Below are 25,169 nucleotides of genomic sequence, written 5' to 3'. Positions count from 1 at the left end.
ATTATACCATATCAACATGCTAGAGCTCAGGGCGGTTCACCTGGCTCTCAAGGCGTTCCTTCCTTCGATTCAGGAGAGTTCCATCCTAGTATAGATGGACAATACCACCACAATGTACTACCTGAACAAGCAGGGGGGAACTTGATCGAGGACTTTGTGGAACTGGCTGCTGAGGAGGAAGCTATCCATCACAACAGTTCATCTGCCAGGGGAGCAGAATTCACAGGTGGACGTGCTGTCGCCACTTTGCAGGGCACCAAGACTGGGTCCTCAATGACGAAGTGGTCGACATCTTCCAAGCTTCAAGATACTACCGACCAGGATCGAGGGGGAATGCCCTTTGGATCAACTGGTCCGGGGCATTTGTGTACGATTTTCCACCCCTGCTTCTCATCCCGAAAGTGGTGACCAAGCTGTCGCACTCAGACACCACAATGATTCTGATGGCTCCGGAATGACCGAGGCAGTGGTGGTACCCGGACCTTCTACATATGTCACAGAAGCCACACTGGAGGCTGCCGTGCAGACCGGACCTGCCGTCCAAGATGAACGGGAGGATCCATCATCTCAACCTTCCATCACTGAACTTGGCAGCATGGCTCCTGAGGTACTCCAGTATGGTCATCCAGGTCTATCTCAAGACTGTATGTCTATACTGAAAGAGGCAAGGAGACCTTCCACCAGGTACTCCTACGCTGGCAAATGGAAACGCTTCTACATGTGGTGTGTGCAAAATAATTGTAGTCCCACCAGGGGGCAGGAGGATGTAGTTTTGCCTCATCTACTTAATCTAGCAAGAGCAGGTTTGAAATTCTCCTCCACCAAAGTGCACCTAGCGGCCATTACGGCTTATAGGCGTTCGCCTTCTCAACCCTCCTTTTTTCAGTTACAAGTGGTAAAGGATTTCCTTCAGGGCCTTAAGATGGTGTGCCCTCTGGTGCAGCCCCCTTCACCTCCTTGGGAACTGAGTTTGGTACTGTTCAGGCTGATGGGTCCGCCCTTTGAACCTATTCACAAGGCGACCTTGCAACCCCTATGTGGAAGGTCGTGTTCTTGGTGGCTATCACCTCAGCTCGTAGGGTGAGTGAGATTCAGGCTCTCTGCTCCAAAGAACCCTATCTGGTTTCCCATCTCAATAGGGTGGTGCTCAGCACTCATCCGTCCTTCCTTCCCAAGGTGGTATCGGATTTTCACGTATATCAAACAATTTCACTCCAGACCTTTTTTCCGAACCCCTCCAACCCAGCGGAGAGGCCCTTCACTCGTTAGACCTTAAAAGGGTGTTGAAGTTCTATCTAGAAAGGTCGAAGTCTATAAGAAAGGCTGATCACCTCTTTATCAACTATGGTTCAGTCAGAACAGGTTTCCCAGCGACAAAAAGGTCCATCTCCAGATGGATAGTTTCTTGCATTAAATTAGCTTATCAGTTGGCAGGGAAACCTCTCTTGTCCGCTCCCAAAGCTCATTCCACAAGAGGAAAAGCAGCCACAACTGCTTTCCTCAATAATGTACCTCTCTCCGAGATATGCAAAGCCTCTACTTGAAGATCAGTACACACGTTTACAAGACACTATTGTCTTGGCTCAGATACCAGAGCGGACACTAAAGTAGGGCAAGCCTCCTTGAGAAATCTGTTCAACAGCTGATTTTTTCTGATGATGTTGCTTGAATCACTATGTGTTCTCATTTGTCTGCAGGTGGTTGATGGTTTTGCTATTCTATCCAGTCCTTATGACTACTGATGAGGATCCCCTGGAAGAGAAGGATAAGTTACTTACCGTATTTTCCGGCGTATAAGACGACCCGGCGTATAAGACGACCCCCTACTTTTCTTGATAAAATGTAGGTTTCGTGCTGTACTCGCCGTATAAGACTACCCCCACTTCCAGCGCATTCCAACGCAGTCCTGCATAGGGGCTGTTGTTTCTTGTGTTCATGGCGGAAAATATCTGTTTTACCACTTTTTAATTGTGTATCTGACCTCAGTTGATGTGTACCGTAAATCAAATTTAACATACATTCTGCGTCGGCTCTCAACATCCTGTTATTCTGGGCAAATCACTTCATGTCCTAGTGCCGAAAAAGAAATAGTACGGTATGTCCTTTTGTAACATAACTGGTGCTCGTGTAAAGCGCTCCGAACACCTTCGGTTCGAGTTCGCGCTATAAACTGCAACAGCAAAAACATAATACCTAATGTCTTGTCTTGCATGTCTGTGCTTCTGGCGTGGAATGTTGTGTAAAGAACTGATGTCTGTGTGCAGGGGCGGCGTCTAAGTAGATTCTGCGGCGTCATCCCGGTGATCACCACGCCGAACGCTGAGTCAATCGACACTACCTACTGACGCGCAAGGGTACTGCTATGAAAAAATTTCTCCAGCTCCAGTCTGTCGCCTGGGGGTAATTCTAAGGTAAGGTATCTATAACTGATGTATGTCTATTACAGATATATCGTTACCGAAGATAAGTAACTTGTTCTTTAGCACTGAGGCCCCCCAACATAGATGGTCTCAAGTAGGACTGTGTTATGACTTGAATCCTAAAGAATAGATGTTTTAAAAGCGAAGTTTCTGTAAACTTGGTACAGATTTCAAAATAAAATTATTTTCAGCTTTTCAATCACCTTCTAGGAATCCAATTCAGCCAAACAAATATGAGCATTTGAAAGTAGGCTTTAAGATGGAAGTGGCCCAATAGAAATTCCTTGTAGTACATTCACATCTGAATGAAAACATTTGCATACGTCAAAGTTAATAAGGCCCACTTTATCACGATTTTTCATTACCATCGCACTGTAGCCAAAGATGACCACCTAGATGTGCCAAATATATTTTTCACATAGGAATGTTTGTTCATTTTCCAGAATTCCGATAATTGCAGAAATGGTATTCCACATTTCTGACATTAGCATGCAAACTTTTTTCTAGATTCTTTAATTACTCCTCCTGCTCTGTCTTCCACTGATGCAGAAGCTCTGGTATCTTCTCAGCCGCATCAGATGAGTATCCTGAACCTTGTCATGTGATAGTCTTTTGTTCCTAATGGGAAACGGCTAAGTAGAATCTATAATGAAGGGTCTACAATCAATAAACTTTCCTACAGGTAGTTATTTATTTTTTTGTTATTCTCTAGGATGTTGACTATGAGAATGCTGAGATGGAAGAACTAAAATCATGTATCGAGCACCTTCGTGGGGACCAAGAGCGATTACGCATGGATAAGGATGAGGAGGTAGAACAGCTACATGAGGTGATTGAGAAACTGCAACAGGAGCTGGCACTTTTAGGTCCTATTCGTCATGAAGTCAGTGACAGTCAGGATAACCTCGATGAGCTGGGGCTTGGGACAGTGGAAAACCTTCAGGATGAGCTCCGAAAGGGGTCACAGAAGTCACCTGAAGACAGCCAACAGGGAAACAAGGTTTTGGAGTCTGCCCTGAAGGCACTTCAAGAGGAGTTTGACCAAGTAAGTTCTAATCGAAAGGCTCTGCAACAAGAGCTGGAAGAAAAGGATTCCCATTTCAGGACTGAGATGAACATTTTGGAGCAGAACCTTCAAAATGTGCAAATGTCAGCAAGTCAACAGCTCCAGGAAATGGATTCCCTAAGGTTGAACTACAATACCCTTCGCGAAGAATATGACCTATTGAGGGCACACCTGTCCGAGAGGAATTCCGAGATAGAAATACTTTCTTCTAAGATTCAGGCATTTGAGGACATGCTCAGGGAGAAAGAAGCCACTCTGATAGAGAGAGAGCTGCAACTGAAGACCTTGGAAGAGCAAAGGATGTCTGAACTGACTGATTGTGAATACATGACTGCTAAGGTGGCTGAGCTGCAGACAGAGCTTACAAAGAGAGAGGCCATCTTTAAGAGCGAGGCAGAACAGTTACAGGCTGTCAGACTAGAGAGTACAAAGCAAGCTTTACTACTGGAAGACCTACATCAGAAAGAAAAGAACTACTGCAGGGAAATTGATAGTCTTCAGGCCAATTCTGCAAAATTTCAAGCCCAAATCCAGGAAAATGTGAGAGAACTGCAGACTCTGCGCTCTGCGCAAAATGAGCTTTGGGCTCTGCTGCCTGGCTACAAAGAAAAGGAAAACGGTCTTGCTGATGTGATAAGTGAGCTCCAACGAAAACTGACTGAGCGGGATTCGAAGGTTCTGGCTCTCACCAAGAAACTAAAGGGCTTTGAGGCCCTGACCTCTCACCTAAAGTCTGAGGAGCAGACCTTGGAAGCCATGGTGGTATGTACACAATTCCTTTATTCCTTTTCATCACTTAGTGATTTCAAATATAACTGTAGATCCTGTGCCAAATCATGCATTGTGATCATTTCTATGGTAGAAAACCGCTAGGAATGTGTCTCTGACCTTTATTGGCAGGAATACATTTAAGAGTCACTGCAAGGTTTTTGACGAGCATCAGTTGAAGAGCAGATATTCAACCCCTTTGTGTTTTCCTTACTGAATGTTAGTCAGATCATTCAGTATGTAAACTCTTTCACTAGTATTTGCGACTCTGTCACTAGAAACTAGCCCGTAAAACTACAGTACATTTCTTGTGTGAGCATCTCTGTATCTCCTTCAGGCCCTGCCCATGTTGATGCTCTTCGTTGAAATGTCTCGATTGCATTGTTTTGTAAATATTCCTACATTTTTTGTGTAACCACTGCATTTCTTTAAGTACAAAAATTAATGTAGTTTCAAGAACCATGTGCTGATGGAGTAGTTGTGTAAACGGAGTCATCTGAGTGAATTTTCCCATGCTTCTAGCAAGGACTGTAGGAGAGTAGGGTCTGCTTTCCTATGTCCTAGGTCACCCTACTTTTTGCTTTTTGCTTCACTGGTTTTCGACTTAATGTGGCTGTGGGCCTGCTAATCAGGCCCACAGCCCTGCTGTTCGCTCTCTAAAATTAACACCATGTACATCTGAAAGAAACAGGTTAGTATTAGATTCCTTACCTTAGAATATCCCCAGGCGTCAGTCTGGATCCGGAAACTTTTGCGTAGCAGTACCCCTGCGCGTCGGTAGGCGTCGTCTGCAGGCGTCCCCTGCGGCTCCGCGTCGTCGGCGTCGTGCGCCGTGATGACGTCGCTGGAGTATATAGACGCCGCCTCCGCGCGCTGACGTCAGTTCTTCTTTTTTCCGCGCCAGTTAGCGCAGATCCGAAGAGCAGTACTCCGGTCTTTTGACCAAGTGTTTGTAAAACTTAATCTTTCTACGGTGCCGGTAGGATGCCTGGGTTTAAGAGCTGCGACGAGTGCGACCGCATGATGTCGGTCACCGACCACCATCGACTCTGCCTCCGGTGTCTGGGCGCGGACCACGACGTGGAGTCCTGCGTCGACTGTCGGGCCTTGACTGGAAAAGCTAGGCGGGAGCGGTCCCGCAAGCTTCTCGAGCTCCGAGTGTCGGCCCCGCGTCGAGAGCGGTCCCGGTCCGGTCGGAGGTCGAGGGAGCGGTCGAGGGAACGATCGCGGAGCCGCCATGGGCGCTCCGGGAGTCGCCACCATTCCTCCGGTTCGTCAGGTAAGCACAAGAAGTCGGGGCGTCGCCATCGCACCCCCGACTCCCCCCGACGCCCGCGTGATGCGGCCGGGGGCTCGGGTGGCCCCACCCCCGCGGGCCCGCGTGGGTCACCGACGCCGTCTACCCCATACCTGTCGGTCCCTGGGGAAGGCGCGTCGCGTGAGGAGATCGAGGCCTTCCTCATTGCTATGAGGGCGAGGTCTCCTCCGGCGGGGCCTACGGCGCCTGCGGGGCCGTCGGTCCCGTCTGGGGGCCCGAGCGGTTCGGGTGCTTCTGCCCCGACGCCGCCGGTGGCTCCGGTCCCGGCGCCGCTGGGTCCCTCAGGTTCGTCGCCGGCTGGTCTCCCGGCCTCTCCGGCGTCGGTTCCTTTGGGCCAACCCGTGGTACCGCCTCCGCGTGGTGCAGCGACTCCGCCGTCGGCTCCGGCCGGCGTCGGGTCCCCGGCACCGACGCCGCGCGGCGCCACCCCCATTCCCTCCCCGGCTCCGGACACGGAGTCGGACCGGCGTCGGCCGACGCCGGATTCGACGCCGATGGGGCCCGTTGACCCCGATGTCTATATCGTCGACCCAGAATATGGGTATGATGAGGATGAGTATGGAGAGGGTTGGGAGGGGTCTGAGGACCCTTTATCCCGTGCCTGCCAGTATGATGTGGACTGGGTAGGTGATCTGGGTGATGCCAGTGGCCTGGACGAGTCGCCCAACCCTGGGTTTGTCTCCCCGTCCCCTGTGGCGTCTGAGGCAGGTGCTGCCTATTCAGTGGTCCTGATGAGGGCTGCCAAGGCCTTACACCTTGAGCTCCCCGTCGCGAAGGTCAAACCGAACATTCTGACCGAAGTATTTAAACCGCAGTCATGCCCCCAGGAGCCTCTGCTGCCGTTTAATGAGGCCCTGACGGATGTCCTTTTGGGCACCTGGTCCAGGCCCGCTTCCGGTGCACCGGTTGACCGGAATGTGGCAAGGCGTCACCGTCCATGCTCGGACGACCCTGCCTTTTTATCCACCCATCCCTCCCCGGAGAGTCTGGTGATCCAGGCCTCCACTTCGCAGTCCGCATTTCCGTCGGCTCCGCCCGATCGGGAATCAAAGCGGTATGACCAGTTTGGTAAAAAGGTATTTTCCTCTTTGAGCGCTGGACTGCGGTCTTGTAATACCGCGTGCCTCTTGGGCCGCTACACCCACTCCCTGTGGGATACGGTCGAAGAGTGTTTGCCGCAATGCCCCCAGGAAGTGCGGGACAAGCTCACCCGGGCCTTGGTTGAAGGCCGGGATGCGGCGCGGTACTCGATCCGTTGTGGTCTGGACACGACCGACTCCCTGGGACGGGCCATGTCCACGACGGTGGCGATTCGTCGCCATGCTTGGCTGAGATCTGCCAACTTTTCGCCAGACGTCCAAAATACACTCATGGACATGCCATTTGATGGCAGTCGCCTGTTTGGTGACAAAGCGGACCACGCGCTGGAGCGCTTCAAGGACTCCAGGGTTACGGCCAAGTCCTTGGGTCTTTCGACCCAGCGCCAGCAGACGGGTTCGTTTCGCCCCTTTCGTGGCCAAGGGAGGGGCGGTCCCACACGTGCTGCCAGCCACGCGCCGCAGAACGCTCCCCAGCGCGGTGGCGGCCGTGGTTTCCGCCGTGGTGGCGGTAGAGGCCAGCGGCGTGGTCAGTCCACGCCTCCCTCCGCTGCTGCATCCAAGCCTTCCTAGTCCGAGCTTTCGGGCTCACGTGACGCCAGTGGGTGGCAGGGTTCGCCATCACCACTCCCGCTGGCGCGCGATAACATCGGACAGGTGGGTGCTGCAGCTCGTTCGAAGGGGCTATGCCCTCCCCTTCGAGTCCACTCCTCCAGCCATGCCACCGCAGAACCACCGTGTGTCGGGGGACCACTTGACACTTCTGCAGGAGGAAGTTACGGCCCTCTTGGCCAAGGGGGCCATCGAGCGCGTTCCTGGGCCAGAAGTAGGGTGTGGTTGCTACTCCCACTACTTTCTGGTACCCAAGAAGGACAAGGGAGGCCTGCGTCCTATCTTGGACCTGCGGAACGTCAACGGCTTCCTCCGGAAGGAGAAGTTCAAGATGTTGACTTTGGCTCAGGTCTTGGCTGCTCTAGACCCACAAGACTGGATGGTAGCGTTGGACTTGCAGGATGCGTATTTTCACATCCCCGTCCTGCCGGCCCACCGGCGTTACCTGCGGTTCACGGTAGGCCACGAGCACTTTCAGTTTATCGTGCTCCCATTCGGCCTTACCAGCGCCCCACGGGTGTTCACGAAAGTGATGGCGGTGGTCGCAGCTCATCTGCGCCGGTTAGGGGTTTCAGTCTTCCCCTACCTCGACGACTGGTTGTTGAAGGCGGGCTCGCCCCAGACAGTCGTCCACCACCTTCAGACGACGGCAGACCTCCTGCACGAGCTGGGGTTTTCCATCAATGTGCCGAAATCACACCTGTGTCCCTCTCAAAATCTCCTTTTCATCGGAGCGGTTCTCGACTCGGCGCAGTTTCGGGTTTATCCCCCGGAACGGCGGGTCCGGGATATTCAGGCTCTGATTCCCATCTTTCAGCCGTTATCCCGGGTTTCGGTCAGGTTGGCGCTGCGGCTTCTGGGGCTGATGGCCTCCTGCATCCTACTGGTGTATCACGCCAGGTGGCGGATGCGGGCTCTGCAGTGGGACCTGAAGTTTCAGTGGGCCCAGCATCAGGGCAACCTATCCGACCATGTCCTGATCTCGGAGGGCACTGCGAGACAGTTGCAGTGGTGGCTTACGGACCGCGATTGGGTCAGAGGCAGATCCCTCTCCCTTCCCCAACCGGAGCACGTGGTTGTGACGGACGCGTCCCTCCAGGGCTGGGGTGGCCACTTGGGAGAGGCGGAGATCAGAGGCATCTGGTCTCCGGCGGAGTCCCGGCTCCATATCAACATGTTGGAGCTACGGGCGATTCGCCTAGCACTGAAGGCATTCCTCCTGTGAGAAGTTGGCCTGATGTGCAGTGCTCACTATTCTAGTGATCACTATATATCAGTCCAAACAACCCTTATTGATGATTGGTTGTAAGTCAACCTTATAGACCAGCTATCCTAGTAGCATGGATACGAGCAGTCTAAGGCTAAGACTCTAGAGGGCGTGTTAAGCCAGCTGTTTTACCATCACATTACCCCTTGAACACCCAGTGAAAGGACACCACACAAGTGTTATGAAAATAAACAGTGTATTTATTAGAATCACAACAACCCTGTACTCTTTATGAGGACAGGGTGCTAGGCACACAACAAAACTCTTACGAAAATACTTAAGTTAGCACGTTATACACAAATGCCCGAGGGGCACGAAAAACCATATACTTTAAAAGTGGAATGCGAATTACTAGCAAGTAAGTAACAGTTCTAATAGGCTTTGGAATCGCTAGGACTGGACTAGGGAATCGTTAGATTACTACTAGGAGACCCAGGGGACTCGGGTGCAGAGTGTGCACTCTCACGCGGGATGCGGGACAAAGTCTATGGAGGCTAGTAAAGGCAAAGTTAGTGTTCACGGGCGAACCCGACCTGGTAGGAAGAAAACGACAGTGGATCCTAACCCTAGGATAGTAAGGCTATGCGGGAACACCGAAGTGCCGAAGTTACCTAGCCCAGGGGCTGCAGCTGCATAGGTCTGAAAAGACGTCGGGGATCTCGTTGCCGGACCAGGAGCCTGGAAGGAAGAAGTTGCTGGCAGGCGACCAGTGAGGAAAAGTTCGATGGATCCAAGCCTGGATCAAGGAAGAAGAAAACCTGAAAGCAGAGGGGACCAAGTTCTTGAATCACTAGCCAGTGATTAAGTGGGCACCAGGATGGCACCGGGCAAAGTCACCGCAGTCAGGTGAGTGGGCGCTGCTGAGCTCTGCAGTCTCTCGGACCAGGAGGCGTTGTCGGCGACCAGGATGGAGGTGCGAGCTGTCCCACGAAGGTTCTTGCTGTCGACGTCGCTGGACCCAGGATTGGGCAACAAGTCTTGGCAAATGCAAGGCCCACGCGGTGGACCTAAAATGGCGTCTTGAGTGGACCAGGAGGGTCCAGGGTACTTCTCAGATGGAGGGAAGCAAGGGCCAGTCTGGAGCAACCAGACCAGCAGCAGAAATGTCGTCGGGCGTCGTCAGGAAGGCCACAAGCCAGCGGGCTAGTAGCCAAACAACGCGGTGGGCAGCAAAAAGCAGAAGGGCCCCACGCAGATCGTGGAGATGCTGGGGGGCTGCTCTTCGGTGCTGGAGCTGCTCAGGGTGGGGGCTTCTCGGACCCCAAAGCACTCACCAGGAATTCACTCGGCGGGCTTGCTGGAAAGAAGTCGTGCAGTCTTGAAGATGGCCGGTCCCTCGAGGTCTCGTCACACCCACGAATCTCAGCGTGACTGATGATGCAGGTAGAGGTCAGAGGTGCCAGGAAAGCCGGTTCTCGTCGAGCTGGGCAGTCGGATTCCGGAGGAAGGACTTGCAGCAGACCGCAGTGTTCTTAGATGGTGCCTGCGGGTGCAGGGTGACTACTCCTTAGTCACAAGGGAGAAATCTTAGGAAGAAGTCTTGAGTTCCTTTCGCAGAAAGTAGTTTCAGGATTCAAAGATGATCTGATTTGGAAGGGGGCCAGTCTCTACCTTTATCCTGTAAAAGGGGGCTGGCACGCGACTAAGTCCTGCCCTATGGGTGGGACTAGGAGGGGGGTGGTTACACCCACTTCCTTGGCGGGCTTTTCCCCAGCACAGGGTCTGGAGTGACCCTGGAACTGGTTCCAGCCAGCCTATGCACAGTGAGCACCGGGGTGCCACGTGCAGTCACCTTCCTCTAAAGCCCTGCCTACCTACAATACACAAAACCCTGTCTGGGACGGTGCTGGCACCGCCCCTGGCAGGAAACCCTTTGTCCTTATCTCCTGCTCTGGGAGGACTCCCAGCAGCAGGAGGGCAGACTTGTGTCTCGGTGGCAGCATCCATTTTGTGGATGCTAAGGCTCTGTCTGACTTTAACCGGGGTTAGGGGTTACATACATGTCGTGTCCCTCTAGAAGGGTGGAATGCTAACCCCGTCGCCAGAATTGGCGAGGGGTTAGTATTCCAATTCGTATGACACCTTACTCGACATGTTTTGATAAAGCGATACCAGAGTTGGCATATAACCGCGAGGATTATAATGCACTTAAGAGTATATGGTATGCGATATCATGGAAACGGCTAAGGGATGGATCCCGAAAGCCGCAGACAGGCTCAGCTCATGCCAGAGCACCATCTCACATGATTCCAAGCACTCTGCCTTCAGGATTGTTAAGGCCTGCCATAGGAGTGACTGATAGGAGATCTGTGTGTCCATTTTAGGGTTAGATATAGGTATACTATATCTAAAGCAAAGGGTGATTACACCACCTTGCCCCAGCTGTCAAGCAGCCAGTTGTGTCAGATTTGGATGGCCAGCCAGGGGTGGCATAATACATGCTGCAGCCCCTGGTAGGCCCTGGGTACACCTATGCCCTGGGTACCTAAGGTACACTGTACAGGGACTGATAAGGTGACTCAGTATCCAATTTAGATATGTACCTAAGGTACATGGAATCCATTTTACAGAGAGAGCAGTGGGCCTGAGGTCCTGAATAGCAGGGCCTCAGGTCAACTAAGTCAGAAAACCAGCAAAACACCAGGCAAAAAGTTGGGGGCAACCATAGTCAGGGATTTACTTTCCTACACCTCCCCTTTGTCAACGGGAGTGTAGTGCAGGTGTTCACGGACAACACCACCGCCATGTGGTACTGCAACAAACAGGGCGGTGTGGGGTCGTGGACCCTTTGCCAGGAGGCTCTGCGTCTCTGGCAATGGCTGGAACGTCAGGGCGTGACTCTGACGGTTCGACACCTGGCAGGTTCTCTGAACGCCAGGGCGGACGAACTCAGCCGTCGGTGCTCGGTGGATCACGAATGGCGTCTGAACTCGGACGTGGCGAGAGGCCTCTTTCAGCAATGGGGAGAGCCTTGGTTAGATCTATTCGCCACAGAAGAGAACGCGCAATGTCATCAGTTCTGCGCGTTGGAGTTTCCAAGACGGCACTCGCTCGGCGACGCCTTTCGGCGCGAGTGGAGTTGCGGTCTGTTGTACGCCTTTCCGCCTATACCACTTCTGCCCAGAGTGCTGAAGAAGATCAGGCGCGACCGGGCCCAAGTTATCCTTGTGGCTCCGGACTGGGCTCGAAGGTACTGGTATCCCGAGCTACTCAGCATGACAGTCGGTCCCTCGATCCGCCTGCCCCTTCAGGAGGACCTTCTGTCGCAGCAGCAGGGGACGGTCCTCCACCCGAACCTGTCCAGTCTCCACCTCCATGCTTGGAGATTGAGCGGCGACAGTTGAGGCCATTTGACTTGCCTCCTGAAGTCTGTGATGTTATTCTGGCAGCCAGGCGTCCCTCCACAAAGTCGGTATACGCCTGCCGGTGGAACAGATTTGTGGCATGGTGCACAGCAAAGGCTGTGGACCCCCTTTCTGCCCCTCTGTCTGAGGTTCTCCTCTTCCTTCTTTCCCTTGCCCAGCAGGGCTCTGCTCTGGGCACTATCAAGGGCTATCTTTCTGCCCTTTCCGCCTTCTTAAGGCTACCTGATCAGCCATCTTTATTCAAGTCCCCTATTGTATTGCGATTCTTAAAAGGCATCACGCACATGTATCCACCTGCTCTGTTCGTGATGCCTCAGTGGGACTTGAACCTGGTTCTGACTTTCCTGATGTGTGCTCCCTTTGAGCCTCTTCATTCCTGTCCTCTCCGTCTTCTCACTTTAAAGACGGCCTTCCTGGTTGCCATCACCTCTGCCAGGAGAGTGAGTGAGCTCCAGGCCCTTTCTGTTCAACCTCCTTTCTTGTCTGTTCATCCTGACAAGGTGGTTCTTAGGACTAGACCTTCTTTCCTGCCCAAGGTAGTCTCTGCTTTTCACATTGGGCAGTCCATCACCTTGCCCTCCTTCTTCCCGCCTCCGCATCCTTCAAAGGATGAAGAGCGGCTCCATCGTCTGGACCCAAAACGTGCGCTTTCATTTTACATGGATCGCACACGCCAGTTCCGGGTGGATGACCAACTGTTTGTTGGCTACGTGGGTGAGAAGAAGGGAAGGGCGGTACAGAAACGAACCATCTCTCGGTGGGTCGTCCTGTGCATCAAAGCATGCTACTCTTTGGCTCGGAAGGAGCCTCCTGTTGGGCTGCGGGCCCATTCCACTCGGGCTACGGCGGCTACTACTGCCCTGGGCCGGGGAGTCCCTTTGCAGGACATTTGCCAGGCGGCTACGTGGGCCTCGCTGCACACCTTTGCGAGGCACTACTGCCTGGACAGTCAAGTCCGGAGAGATGGCTTCTTTGGCCGTTCGGTCCTCCAGGACTTTCTGGTGTAGGTTGTATTGGTTCGCAGACCCACCACCGGGGTTGGTATTGCTGGGGTATCTATTCTAAGGTAAGGAATCTAATACTAACCTGTTTCTTTCAGATGAACAAGTTACTTACCTTCGGTAACGATATATCTGTAAGAAACAGTAGTTAGTATTAGATTCCTTACCGCCCCACCCATCCTCCCCGTTCTGCGAACTGATACCTAGGGTTAAGGACATCCCTTTCAGGGCCCTAGTTTCAAATGGCACCAGTGTTGGTTCTCACATGGCTCTGCGTGTTCTGGCGCGGAAAAGCTGTGTGCAAAGAACTGACGTCAGCGCGCGGAGGCGGCGTCTATATACTCCAGCGACGTCATCACGGCGCACGACGCCGACGACGCGGAGCCGCAGGGGACGCCTGCAGACGACGCCTACCGACGCGCAGGGGTACTGCTACGCAAAAGTTTCCGGATCCAGACTGACGCCTGGGGATATTCTAAGGTAAGGAATCTAATACTAACTACTGTTTCTTACAGATATATCGTTACCGAAGGTAAGTAACTTGTTCTTTAGGTACATCACCAATTGGGATTTGGGTCACTCATGTGAGTCCCTGTACAGTGTACCATAGGTACCCAGGGCATAGGTGCACCCAAGGCCTACCAGGGGCTGCAGCATGTATTATGCCACCCCTGGCTGGCCATCCAATCTGACACAACTGGCTGATCACTCAGCTGGAGCAAAGTGGTGTAATCACCCCTTGCTTAGGTATAGTATTCCTATACCTACCATTATATATAGACACATATTCACCTATAAGTCACTCCTATGGCAGGCCTTAACAATTCTGAAGGCAGAGTGCTTGGTTTTATGTGAGATGAGGCTCTAGCATGAGCTGAGCCTGTCTGCAGCTTTCGGAACCATGTCCTTATAGCTGTTCTATGATATAGCCATACCATATACTCTTAAGTACATTATAATCCTCGCGGTTATTGCTAACTTTGGTTTGGCTTTATCAAAACATGTCGTGTAAGGTGTCATACGCTTTGGAATACTACCCCCTCGCCAGTTCTGGCGACGGGGGTAGCATTCCACCCTTCTAGAAGAAGACATGTTGTTCCTACTAATCCCGGTTAAAGTTAACCAGAGCCTCAGCATCACAAAATGGATGCTTCTGCCACAGACACAAGTGTGACCCCCCCCTGCTGGTGGGAGCCCTTCCAGCGAGGGAGGCTTGGACAATAGGTTTCCTGTCTTGGGAGGTGCTAGCACCACCCCAGACAGGCCATAGTGTATTGGGGCAGGGAGGGCTGAATGAAATGAGACACTGCCAGGGGCACACAAGGTGTCCCATGCATAGTCCAGTTCAAACCGGTGCTGGGGCACTCCAGCCCCAGCCCCAGCTCTGGCGCGAAACTGGACAAAGGGTAATCCAGCCCCTAAATTTGGTATATAGGTAGGAGCTGAGTCCCAAGACTTTAGATTTATCCTGACTGAAACTTGAAACGAAACTCTAGACCTTCGACATTTTACTGCAACTAGAATACTGAAGAATCTCCCTTGTGGTCAAGGAGTGACTACCCTGTGCAAGCAGGCACCATCAAGCGATCAACGGTTTGCTTTGTCGTTGCTCCCGCCGGAGCCCGAACACAGAGCCTGACAAGACCCGGACTTCCAGACTTCCTTCAACCCGATCCACAGCCACAGCAAAGCTGAGACCCGTGGAGGCGACGCGAGACGTGGGACCGGCCATCTTGGAAAGCCAGCGAATTGCTTTCCGTGCAACTTCTGAGGCACCCTCGAAGTTGTGCATTGGGGATTGAGAAGCCCCAACCCGAACACCAACTGCACCGAAGATCAGCCCTCCACACTCCACGAGTTCTGCGTGGGGCCCTTCTGCATTTTCCTGCTCGACGAGTCTGTCCGGTCACTTGCCCGTTGGCTAGTGGCCTCTATGATGACGAACCTTTGAATTTCCAACGCTGGTCTGGTTGCTCCAGACTGGCCCCTGCTTCCCTGAAAAGGAGAAGCCCCTCAGACCTTGCTGGTCTGAACCAGAAGCCTTCTTCGAATCCTGCGTGGGTTGCCTTTGCCAAGGTTTGTTGACTCCAATCCGGAAGCCGACACCGCCAACAGCGAGATCCTTCGTGGGACAGTCCGTGCCCAGCTCCTGGTCATCGTCGACACCTCCTGGTCCACGTGGCTGCAGAGACAAGCTTCACAACATCACCTGATTGCATCCTGACATCGCCTGGTCCCTTCCTGGTCACTGGCTAGTGACCCAGACTCTGTCCCCTCTGCTTTCAGGTACTCTTCATCCTCGATCCGCCCTTGGATCCAACCGGACACTCCTCTCCTGCTCGCCTGCAGCATCTTTCTCCAAGGCTCCATAGGAATCAATGACGAAACCCGACACACTTTGGGACCTATGCACCCGCTTCCTGTGGGTGAGGTAACGCGAGTACTTCGGTGCTCCTGTGAAGATTGACTATCCTAGTGTCCTAGTTTCACGTAGTTTATTCCTAGTCCAGTCGGAAGTGCCCTAAAAGAACTACTTTCTAATTCTTTCGTTCCCATTCTAACTCTATGGTAACTCGCGTGTGTGTAAAGACACTGCACACGCATCCCGAGGGCCTCCTACTTCCTATCCTTCGGTAGTACAGTGTAGCCCCAGCGATGCCCTAGGCCTATCCTTTGTTCGTGACGTGGTTCTTATACCACTATTTTAGTATATGGTTTTACGTGCCCCTAGGGCATTACTGTATTTTGTGCAACTTATTGTATTATAATTAAGTATCTTGTTATGTGCTTGTGCCTCTGACCTCATAAAGAGTTCAGAGGATTGTGTTAGAAATAAATACATATATATTTTGATATACAACCTGTGTGGTGTCCTTTCACATGGTATTAAGGGGATTGCATATGGTAGAACAGCTGGCTTCACATGCCCTCTTGAGTTTAGCCTAAGACTGCTCTGTCCATGCTACCACTAGGATAGCTGGCCTATAAGGTTGACTTTACAGCCATCACCATAAGGGTTGTTTGGACTGGTGCAAGGTGCTCACTAGAATAGTGAACACCATATACCAGGCCAACTTCTCACAAGGACTAGGATCACAATTTAGGTATTCACATTGACATATTTAGGCTTAATGTGACCATTGTCTTCATTGCACTTTCTTTACCAAATATTAGTGTGGTTTGAGGCATGCTCATTGGAGCAAAGGTGTGTTCTCAGCTCTGCTTATTGCATTAAGTTGCTTTTGGAACTGATGGCACCCACCACTTTTGCAACTTTGTGGGGTTTGTGCCAGATTTTTACAATGCAGTTTTGACTGTGCCTTTCTACTTCTGATTTTAAAAGTTCCATGTTCAAATTGTACAAAGATGATGAAGTCAAATTCTTTCATGGCAAGGATCTTAAAATGAAACTTGGTAAATGTCAAATTTTCCTGACAGAAGTTCATTGTCTCAGCACCGCTTTGTTGAGGCATAGATGAGACCGAAACATGCTTTTAGCTGCAGAAGAGGATGCCTCAATACCAAATAACTGTGAACAGCTTCCTTCTGTTAACGGACTTAGAGTGCGGCATTATTGACAATATCTGAAGGAAACACATAGTGATAGATTCCTTACCTTAGAATTACCCCAGGAGTTAGACTGGATCTGAAAAGTTTTCATCAGGAGTACCCCTGCGTGTCGGAAGGTGGCGTCGTGCAGCTCGGCGTCCGTCGTTGGCGTTGTGGTCGCCGTGATGACATCGCGTCAGCTACTTAGACGCCGCCCTCGCGCGCTGATCCGGATAGAGCGGTACCCCCAGTCATTTTAATGCTTTTTCGTCTCTATTTTTTCGAGTCGATCGCTCCTGGTGTCGTAGGGATGCCCTGTCTCAAGTCTTGCGGGGACTGTCATCGGAAGATGTCGGTGACGTACCCGCACCGTGTGTATCTCGACTACCTGGGGCGTGACTTCGACCCCAAGTCGTGCCTAGACTGCCAGGCCATGGCGCCCAAGACTTTGTGGGAGCGGTCCCGAAATTTGCTTGAAGTCCGGCAGTCGGGTCTGCGCCGCTCAAGTTCCCGGTCCCGTGGGAGGTCGCGGGACCGGTCGCGAAGCCATCACCATCGTTCGTCCGTATTGAAGTCTTCACACTCTGGGTCAGACAAGACGAAGCGTCATCTCTCAACGACTTCCCCTTGCCCGTCGTGGCTGAAGGTGTAGGTGGTGCCTCCCAAGCGGGTCCGGCGGAGCCTACTGTGTCGCTGTCCGCCTACCCGCCCTTCCCGGGTCCGTCAGCGACTCCGGCCCGGCTGCGGGAATTTGTCAGCTATGGCACGCCTCTTTGAGCCCTCTGGCCGCGCTGGCGCACCATCGGGCCCGCCGGCCCCACTGAGGGTCCTCACCATTCACTGTCAGCGTCTCCGGCCTGGCTCCGCAGGGCCCCCAAGGATCAAGGCCTGAATCCCGGTCGACTCCGGTTGACCTAGTTAAACCTCCACCGACGTCCACCACACTGGCACTAACTCCGATGGCACCGGACGACGTTGCCCCCGGTCTCAACCCTGAGGTGGACATGGAGCCGGCACAGCCTCGCTCGACGCTGATCCCGACGCAGATGGGGCCTTTCTACCCCTATGTCCAGCCTCCTTATTTTAGGCCTGTACATCAGCCTTCGGAGGACGGTGAAGACTGGGAAGGGTCCGAGCACCCTCTCACAGCTCAGTACAAGTATGACCCGGACTGGGCAGAGGAACTGGGGGATGCCAGTGGTCTGGACTCCTCTCCTAACCTTGGCATGCTCACTCCTCCTACCGTGGCTATGGAGGATGGTGCAAGCTATGCAGTGGTGTTGCGTAGGGTGGCGGAGGCCCTCCACCTCCAACTCCCTACAGTGGCTGTCAGGACTAACCTCCTGACAGAAGTGCGTCAGCCGGCGGCTACCTCTGCGGAGCCACTGCTGCACTTTAATCGCCCTGCCCTGGGTGGCCCCATATTCCTCTCCCAACACCCCACCCCTGTGAGCTTGGTTGTCCAAGCCTCAACATGCCAGAGCGCATTCCCTACCGCACCCCTGGACAGGGCTTCCAAGAGACTGGAACAATTTGGGAAGAAGAGTTTTTTCTTCCGCCTGTTCCGGGCTGCGTTTTGTGAGCACCGCATGCCTCATGGTGCGTTATTACAACTCTGTGTGGGAAATGGTGGCGCAAGTGATGCCTCAGTTTCCGGAGGAGGGGTGGACAGTGCTCTCTCAGGCCATTTTTCAGGGTAGAGATGCAACCAAGTTCACAATACGATGTGCCTTGACACCGCCGACTCGATGGGCAGAGCGATTTCCACGACAGAGGCGCTCCGCCCCCACACCTCGCTGAGGTCTACTGCCTTTTTGGGCGATGTCCAGAACACCCTGATGGACATGCCCTTCGATGTCATTCGCCTTTTTGGCAACAAGGCAGATAGTGCGTTGGAGCTCTTTGTAGTAAATGACTTCTCTACTGTTCTCCATTAAGTAGATGTACCCTGACATCATAGAATGCCTGGGCGTCTCTCTGGCTCAGAGTGTCAGTTGGTCAACTCAGGCTGAGCTGCTTGGAGCTTGCTCCTAGTGGGGCTACATCTGACCTTCCTATCTTCTCCTACTCGTCTATCCTAGAAGAAAGCTACAATAAAGGATTATTTAACTATACAGCTGGGCTGTGTATCTTCGTTTACCACAACTTTGCGACGAGGGTGGGATATGTAATGTCATGGACATTCTATTAAGTGGAGAACAGCAGAGAAGTAATTTAATACACTCTTTAAGGACTCGCGGGCTACGGCCAAGTCTATGGGCCTCTCCGCCACTCGCCCTCCTGCGCCTTCTGCTTTTCTCTCTTTTCATGGCCACGCAAGGGGCGCCCCAACACATTCGCTTCAGAGCCACAGGCCGCAGCTGTCTCCGTGGGCCAGCAGTAAGGTCAGTCCACTTCCACCCTGGCCACCTCTGCCCCAAAACCTTCCTAGTCCGATCTTTAAGGCCCATCAAATGCCAGTGTGTGGCAGGATTCGCCATCACCTCCCCCACTGGCACACCATCACCTCGGACAGGTGGGTTTTACAAATAGTCCGAAGGGGCTGCTTCCTCCACTTCGAGACTACCCCTCCAGCCATGCCACTCGAGTACCACTGCATGTCGGTAATCATTTGGCACTTCTTCAACAGCAAGTCATGGCCCTCTTGGCCAAGGGGACCATCGAGCGCGTTCCTGCGTCAGAACTAGGACATGGTTGTTATTCCCACTACTTTCTGGTGCCCAAGAAGGCAAGGGCCTGCATCCTATCTTGGACCTCGGGGACGTCAATCGCTTCCCCCGGAAGGAGAAGTTCAAGATGCTAGCTCTAGCTCAGGTCTGGTCTGCTTTCGACCCGGGAGACTGGATGGTAGCTTTGGACTTGCAGGACACACATTTCCACATTCCCATCCTGCCGGGCCACCGGCGTTACTTGCGGTTCTCGGTAGGCCACGGGCACTTTCAGTTTACTGTGCTCCCATTTGGCTTACCAGCGCCCCTCGGGTGTTCACGAAAGTGATGATGGTGGTCGCAGCTCATCTGCGCAGATCAGGGGTTCCAGTCTTCCCCCTATCTCGACGACTGGCTGTTGAAGGCGGGCTCACCCCAGACAGTAGTCTCCCACCTCCAGACTACTGCCGACCTGCATTTGCTGGGGTTCTCCATCAATGTGCCAGAGTGGCTCCTGATTCCTCTTTGTGTGGAGATTGAGCGGCGGCAGTTGATTCCTTTTGAGGTGCCTCCTGAAGACTGTGATGTCATTATGGCAGCCAGGCGTCCCTCCACTAAGTTGGTATACGACTGCAGGTGGAACAAATTTGTGGCATGGTGCACAGCAAAGGCTGTGGATCCCCTTTCTGCCCCTCTTTTTGAAGTTCTTCTGTGGCTTCTTTCTTTGGCCCAGCAGGGCCCTGCTCAGGGCACCATCAAGGGCTATCTTTCTGCTATTTCGGCCTTTCTCAGGCTCCCTGATCAGCCCTCTCTTTTCAAGTTCCCTGTTGGAAATAGATTCCTCAAAGGCATTACTCATCTTTTCCCTCCTATACCCTTTGTAATGCCACAGTGGGACTTGAACCTGGGTCTTACATACTTGATGTGCACTCCCTTTGAGCCTCTTCATAACTGTCCTCTTCGTTTGTTAACTCTGAAGACTCCTTTACTGGTTGCCATCACTTATGCCAGGAGAGTGCGTGAGCTCCAGGCTGTTTCTTGTAAACCTGCTTTCTATCTGTCCATCCGGACAAGATTGTGCTCAGAACCCGCCCATCCTTTCTGCCAAAGGTTGTCACTGCCTTTCACATTGGGTAGACCATCACTTTGCCCACCTTCTTTCTTCCTCCGCATCCTTCTAGAGAGGAACAGAGGCTCCACCGTTTGGACCCAAAACGTGCGCTCTCGTTTTACTTGAACCGCACACAACAGTTCCGGGTGGATGACCAACTCTTTGTTGTCTACGTTGGCACCAAGAAAGGTCGGGCCGTACACTAGCGGACTATCTCCAGATGGGTTGTCTTGTGTATTAAAGTCTGTTATTCTCTGGCTAAAAAGGAGCCTCCGTTTGGGCTGCGCGCCCATTCCACCAGGGCGACCGCTGCCACTAAAGCATTGGGATGTGGTGTCCCCTTACAGCACATCTGTCACGCAGTTACGTGGGCCTCGCTGCACACTTGAACTAAGCACTATTGTCTGGACAGCCAAGTCCGGAGAGATGGCTTTGTTCTGTTCTCCGGGACTTCCTGGTGTGATCTTGGTTCGCAGACCCGCCACCGGGGTCGGTAATGCTGGGGTATCTATTCTGAGGTAAGGAATCTAGCACTATGTGTTTCTTTCAGATGAACAAGTTGCTTACCTTTGGTAACGATATAACTGTAAGAAACATCAGTAGTGATAGATTCCTTACTGCCCCACCCATCCTCCCCGTTCTACGAACTGAATTCTAGGGTTAAGGTCTTCCCTATCTGATAGACTACTAGCCGCAGATTCCTTCACATAGAATTATCCCCAGGCGTGAGACTGGATCCGGAAACATTTTTGCCCAGCATACCTGCGCGCCGGGGGGACGGCATCACTCGACTCAGCCCAGGCGTTATCCGCGAAGGTGACGTCAGCGAGGTCACATAAGTCCCACCCCTGCGCGCCTAAGTCTGTTTTTTTTCTTTTCCGCATGCAGGGCGAATCCGGATCGTGCTCTGGGTCTGTTTAGGCTTTTCCCTTTCGCTATTGCGTGTGTGGGGGAACAGTGTACGAATGCCTTCGGGCTTTAAAACGTGCTCGTCTTGTGGAGACCTGATGTCGGCAAAGGATCCTCACCCCATCTGCATCTGGAGTTTGGGGGAACACCACGACTCCACGGATTGTGAGGCCTGCCAGCAGATTAATCCGAAGTCCCGGCGGGAGCGTCGAATGAAACTACTCTCTGCTTGCATGTCCAGGTCGGTGTTGTCATCTCGCCCAGGCCCTGCGGAGGGTTCTCAAACCTGCTGCCTCCCTCGTCGACAGCGTCCTTCCCCCAGGTCGCAAGAGCGTTGCACGCCTGTCGGTAAGTGTCGCAGTTTGTCCCCGAGGGTCGGTTTCCGGCCTGTCGGGGGCATGGGCTTCCGTGGGTGGTGCGGCCCTGGGTGTCGTCCCCATATCCGCCGTTTCCCGGTGTGGAGATGACTAGCGCCCAGATGGAGACATATGCAGTGGCTTTGCAAGCCTCGCTGGCTTCTCACCCTCCTCCTTCCCCTCCTGGGACGTCAGCGGATCCCTTGCAGTGTGCGGGGCCCTCTGTGTCGTCGCTGACTGGCTCGGATCCAGGTCGGAGGATGTGGTGCCGTTGGGGTGCGGCGCTTCGGGTTTCATCCTTTGGACCACGGCGCCTCTGCTTCGCCGCTAACTCCCGCGGGAGTCCCTGTGGTGTCGCGGGAGGTCGCCGGGGCTCGGGACGCACCCCTGGACCCCTCTCGGTCCTCTGGACAGGCAGCGGTCTTGTCCAAGGTGACGCTGTTTCGGCTCTGGAGGCTGCTGTCCCTGGCGGCGCCACAGGGGTCGGCGGGGGGTCCCTCTCGCCCAGTCAGGGGTCAAGGCTGGCGGGGGACTCCTCGTCTCCCCGGGTCCCTCTCATCCCTCCACGCAGGCGGCCACCTCGTCGGAGGTCAGGTCGGCGCCTTTCCTGCGCTGCTCCTTCGCGGCCCCGGCCCTGCCCTGGTCTCCTGCACTGTGTGCCCTGTCAGAGGCCGCCCCGGCCCTGCCCTGGTCTCCTGCACTGTGTGCCCTGTCAGAGGCCGCCCCGGCGCCAGATGACGACTATGTCCTGCCTCAGATTGCGCACTCTACGGCGCCAGGCCGACGTCGGGTCCTTTACCTCTTTACCAGAGGTTCGGCGTTTGCTGGTGTCATCCTCGCCGGAAGCGGGCTGCCACGTCGTGACTTTTTCCCCGACATCTTCTAACGGCGGCTCCTCGCCGTCTCCGTGGCCCTGGTCTTTGCCAGAGGAGCCGCAAGTTCCACACTCCCCACTCCTCGGTCCCTCTTCCTTCTTTCTGGACCTGGCCCTTCCCTCCTCCGGTTGGCTTGGGGGATGACCGCCTTAGCTTGCAGCCGTCGCCTAACGAGGAGCTGCTTTCCCCTCCGCGGGGCTCTACGGAGGCGGGTACGAATTTCTCTTGTGCTGTTTCCACAACTGTGGGAATTCTGCGCATGGGTGACCCAGCTTCCCATTTCCCCGCGGATCATCTTCTGGAGGTTCTCCAACAGGGCACTGGTGACAGGGAGCTGTTGCTTCCCTTTGAGGGTTCACTCCATTCCTCTCTATTGGGGACTTGGGGCCATCCCGCCACGGAGGACCCAGTGCCCCTACACCTTCTGCACTGCCATCATCCGGTGCCGCGTGATCCGGTGTGTCCTTCTCTTCACCCCTCTACCAGAGACCCCCTTTTGCAGACTGACTTGCCTTCTCTGCCGCCGCTGTTGTCTGCCCCGTCACAGGAGGCCCGCTGGCTGGACTCCTGGGGGCCCAATATGTTCGCCTCGACCAGTGCGGCTCTGCGGGTCCTTAATACGCTGTGTGTTTTGGCTAGGGCCACTTCTTGTTTGTGGGACTTATGTCTACTGCTTCACAGAGGGTGTCAAAGTTGATTTGAGGCACCATGTGTTGGATGGCCGGGAGCTGGCGGTGTTTATTCTTCGCTTCGCTTTGGACATCTCAGAGGTGCTGGGTCGTGCCATGGCTTCCTCGGTTGCCCTTTATCGCCATGCCTGGCTTCGGGACAGTGTGTTCCCGGAGAACGTTTGAGAACGGTTGGTGGACCTTCCCTTCGATGGTGCTCTTTTGTTCCATGCCCCTGCGGACTCGGCCATCCAGAGGTTCTTGGCAGGGCTTCGTCCTCCTCCTCTCCCACAGTGAGCTGCGAGTTGATCTGGTTCTTGGAGGTGTTCTTCCATTGGGGCGGGTCGCCCCGGTTGTCTGTTCTATGTGCTTTGTGGCCACTCGAGTCCTCTTTGTAGGGACTGTGGTTCTGTTGGCTGCTGGCCAGCCCTTCTTGACTGTGTTTTTGCCTTGGGTTTTCTACGCTATGCTGGCCCTGAGATTGGGCCTTCTGTGTTTTTCCTCTCTGGTTGCTTGATAAGCCTTCTGCTGGGTTTTTGCCGCAGATCTTTTCTATTGTCCTCTCCTGCGGAAGTTTTTTCCTAAAATGTTCCCATGTTTTGGGACATGACCTGCCCTATGTGGGGTAATGGTGGCTGTTATATAGCCCTGTTATGTGCTGGGGAGCTGTGGTCACCTGCGGGCTTCTGCTCTCCGTGGCGTTAAAGTATATTGCAGATGCAATCTTCTTGCTGATGGCTTGGACTAGCTTGAGTTCCGCCCCAGGGTGTTCTTCTCTGGGGCCGCTGCGCTGTTTGCCTGGTCTGGCCTGCTGTCCGTGGCCTGGCGTCATGGTCCTGTCCGGTCCCACTTCTTTTTGGGCCGTGTGTGCGGTCTCCTCCCTGGGGCGTGTCTGGACTCTTCTTCGCCTTCCTGCTCTGTCTTCGACTGGAGTATGGCTTGCTCTGAGTGCTTCGTTCTGTGGTGTCCTCGTCATCTGGCGGAGCTTGCCGGTGCCGACCTGTTGTTTTCTCTGCACTGTTGTGCCTTCTTGGGGCTTTAGTGGGACTGTCATCCTGCCTTGTCTGCAATTTCCAGTTGGCCTTGCACCCGGTTCTACCTCTTCTCTCTGTGGGAGGGGTTGATCCCTGACTTCTTGTCACTCTTGCGGGCGCAGTCCGTTCCTGCGGGGCGTTGGACGGTTCTTCCTGAGTGACCTTGAGTTACCCTTTTCGGCTTCCGCCTGTTTATTGCTGGCGGCGCAGTTCTGTCTGGTATTGCCTTTGGTCTGCCTCTTCTCCTTGGAGTCTCTAGGTTACTCTTGTCCTCCGGTGCCCCTCTTCCTGGCCTTGGCCTTGGGCGGAGGTTTGTTGCCTTGTATGGGCGTGGGGTGCTTGGCCTCCTTTCGCTTTGCCTTGCTTCCCTTACTGAGCGAAGGAAGGCTACCTCTTCTTTTCTTTTTTCTGCATCCCCTTTGGGGTTGGTGGTCTTCTGCTGGCGTGGGTTCCCCTTGCCTGGGGGAACGGGGCTCCTTGTCCTGTCTTGGGTCCAGACCCCTGTGGGACCCTCTGTTATGACCAGGCGGGTGGGGTCCTCTTGCAGACCCTCCTTCCGCTTGGCTATGGCATCTAGCAGTACCCTTGCGCGTCTGTAGGCGTCGTCTGCGGCTCCGTGTCCGTCGTCGGCGTCGTGGGCGCCGTGATGACGTCGTCGTCGGAGTACTTAGACGCCGCCTCCGCGTGCTGACGTCAGTTCTTATTTTTTCCGCGCCAGCAAGTGCAGATCTGGAAAAAGCGGCGCCGCAGGTTCCCGCTATCCCGCCGGCGCCGAGGGGTTCAGTTGTTCTGGCGCCGCCGGTGCCTTCGGGCCCGGCGCCGCGGGACGCCGCTGGACCTCCTTCGGGATCTGGTTCGTCGCCGGTGGACCTTACGACCTCCCCGGCGTCGGACCCTCAGGTGTCGCCTCCGGCGCCGTCCTCGGGTGGCGCCGTCCCCGGTCCTACCTTCGTTCCTGTTCCGGCGTCGGGACGGCCCCAATGGGCGCCGCTCCAGACGCCGTTTGGAGAGTTTAACTTCTATGAACTGGCCCCATTGGTTGAGGACCCTGAGTTTCAGGAGATGGGTGCTGAAGAGGACTGGGAGGGGTCTGAGGACCCTCTGA

At 54.0% G+C, this 25,169-nt stretch overlaps 1 protein-coding gene across 6 annotated transcripts in view; it reads left to right on the top strand.

Moving 5' to 3' along the window:
* Positions 1-25,169, top strand: part of PCNT (pericentrin) — a 1,333,356-nt gene that overhangs the window by 712,461 nt on the left and 595,726 nt on the right. For 5 of the 6 annotated variants that reach the window (XM_078681435.1, XM_078681433.1, XM_078681434.1 and 2 more), the window contains one exon: positions 3,133-4,248. The exons of the other annotated variant lie outside the window; for it this stretch is intronic. In XM_078681435.1, the coding sequence (XP_078537561.1) occupies positions 3,133-4,248 (1,116 nt within the window). The remainder of the gene's footprint in view (positions 1-3,132; positions 4,249-25,169) is intronic. 6 annotated transcript variants of the gene reach the window in all.

This window comes from Lissotriton helveticus, chromosome 3_1 (genome assembly GCF_964261635.1).
Source record: "Lissotriton helveticus chromosome 3_1, aLisHel1.1, whole genome shotgun sequence".
Taxonomy (NCBI): domain Eukaryota; kingdom Metazoa; phylum Chordata; class Amphibia; order Caudata; family Salamandridae; genus Lissotriton; species Lissotriton helveticus.
The sequence above is the reverse complement of the archived record's forward strand: the minus strand, read 5'-3'. Positions and strand labels throughout refer to the sequence as shown.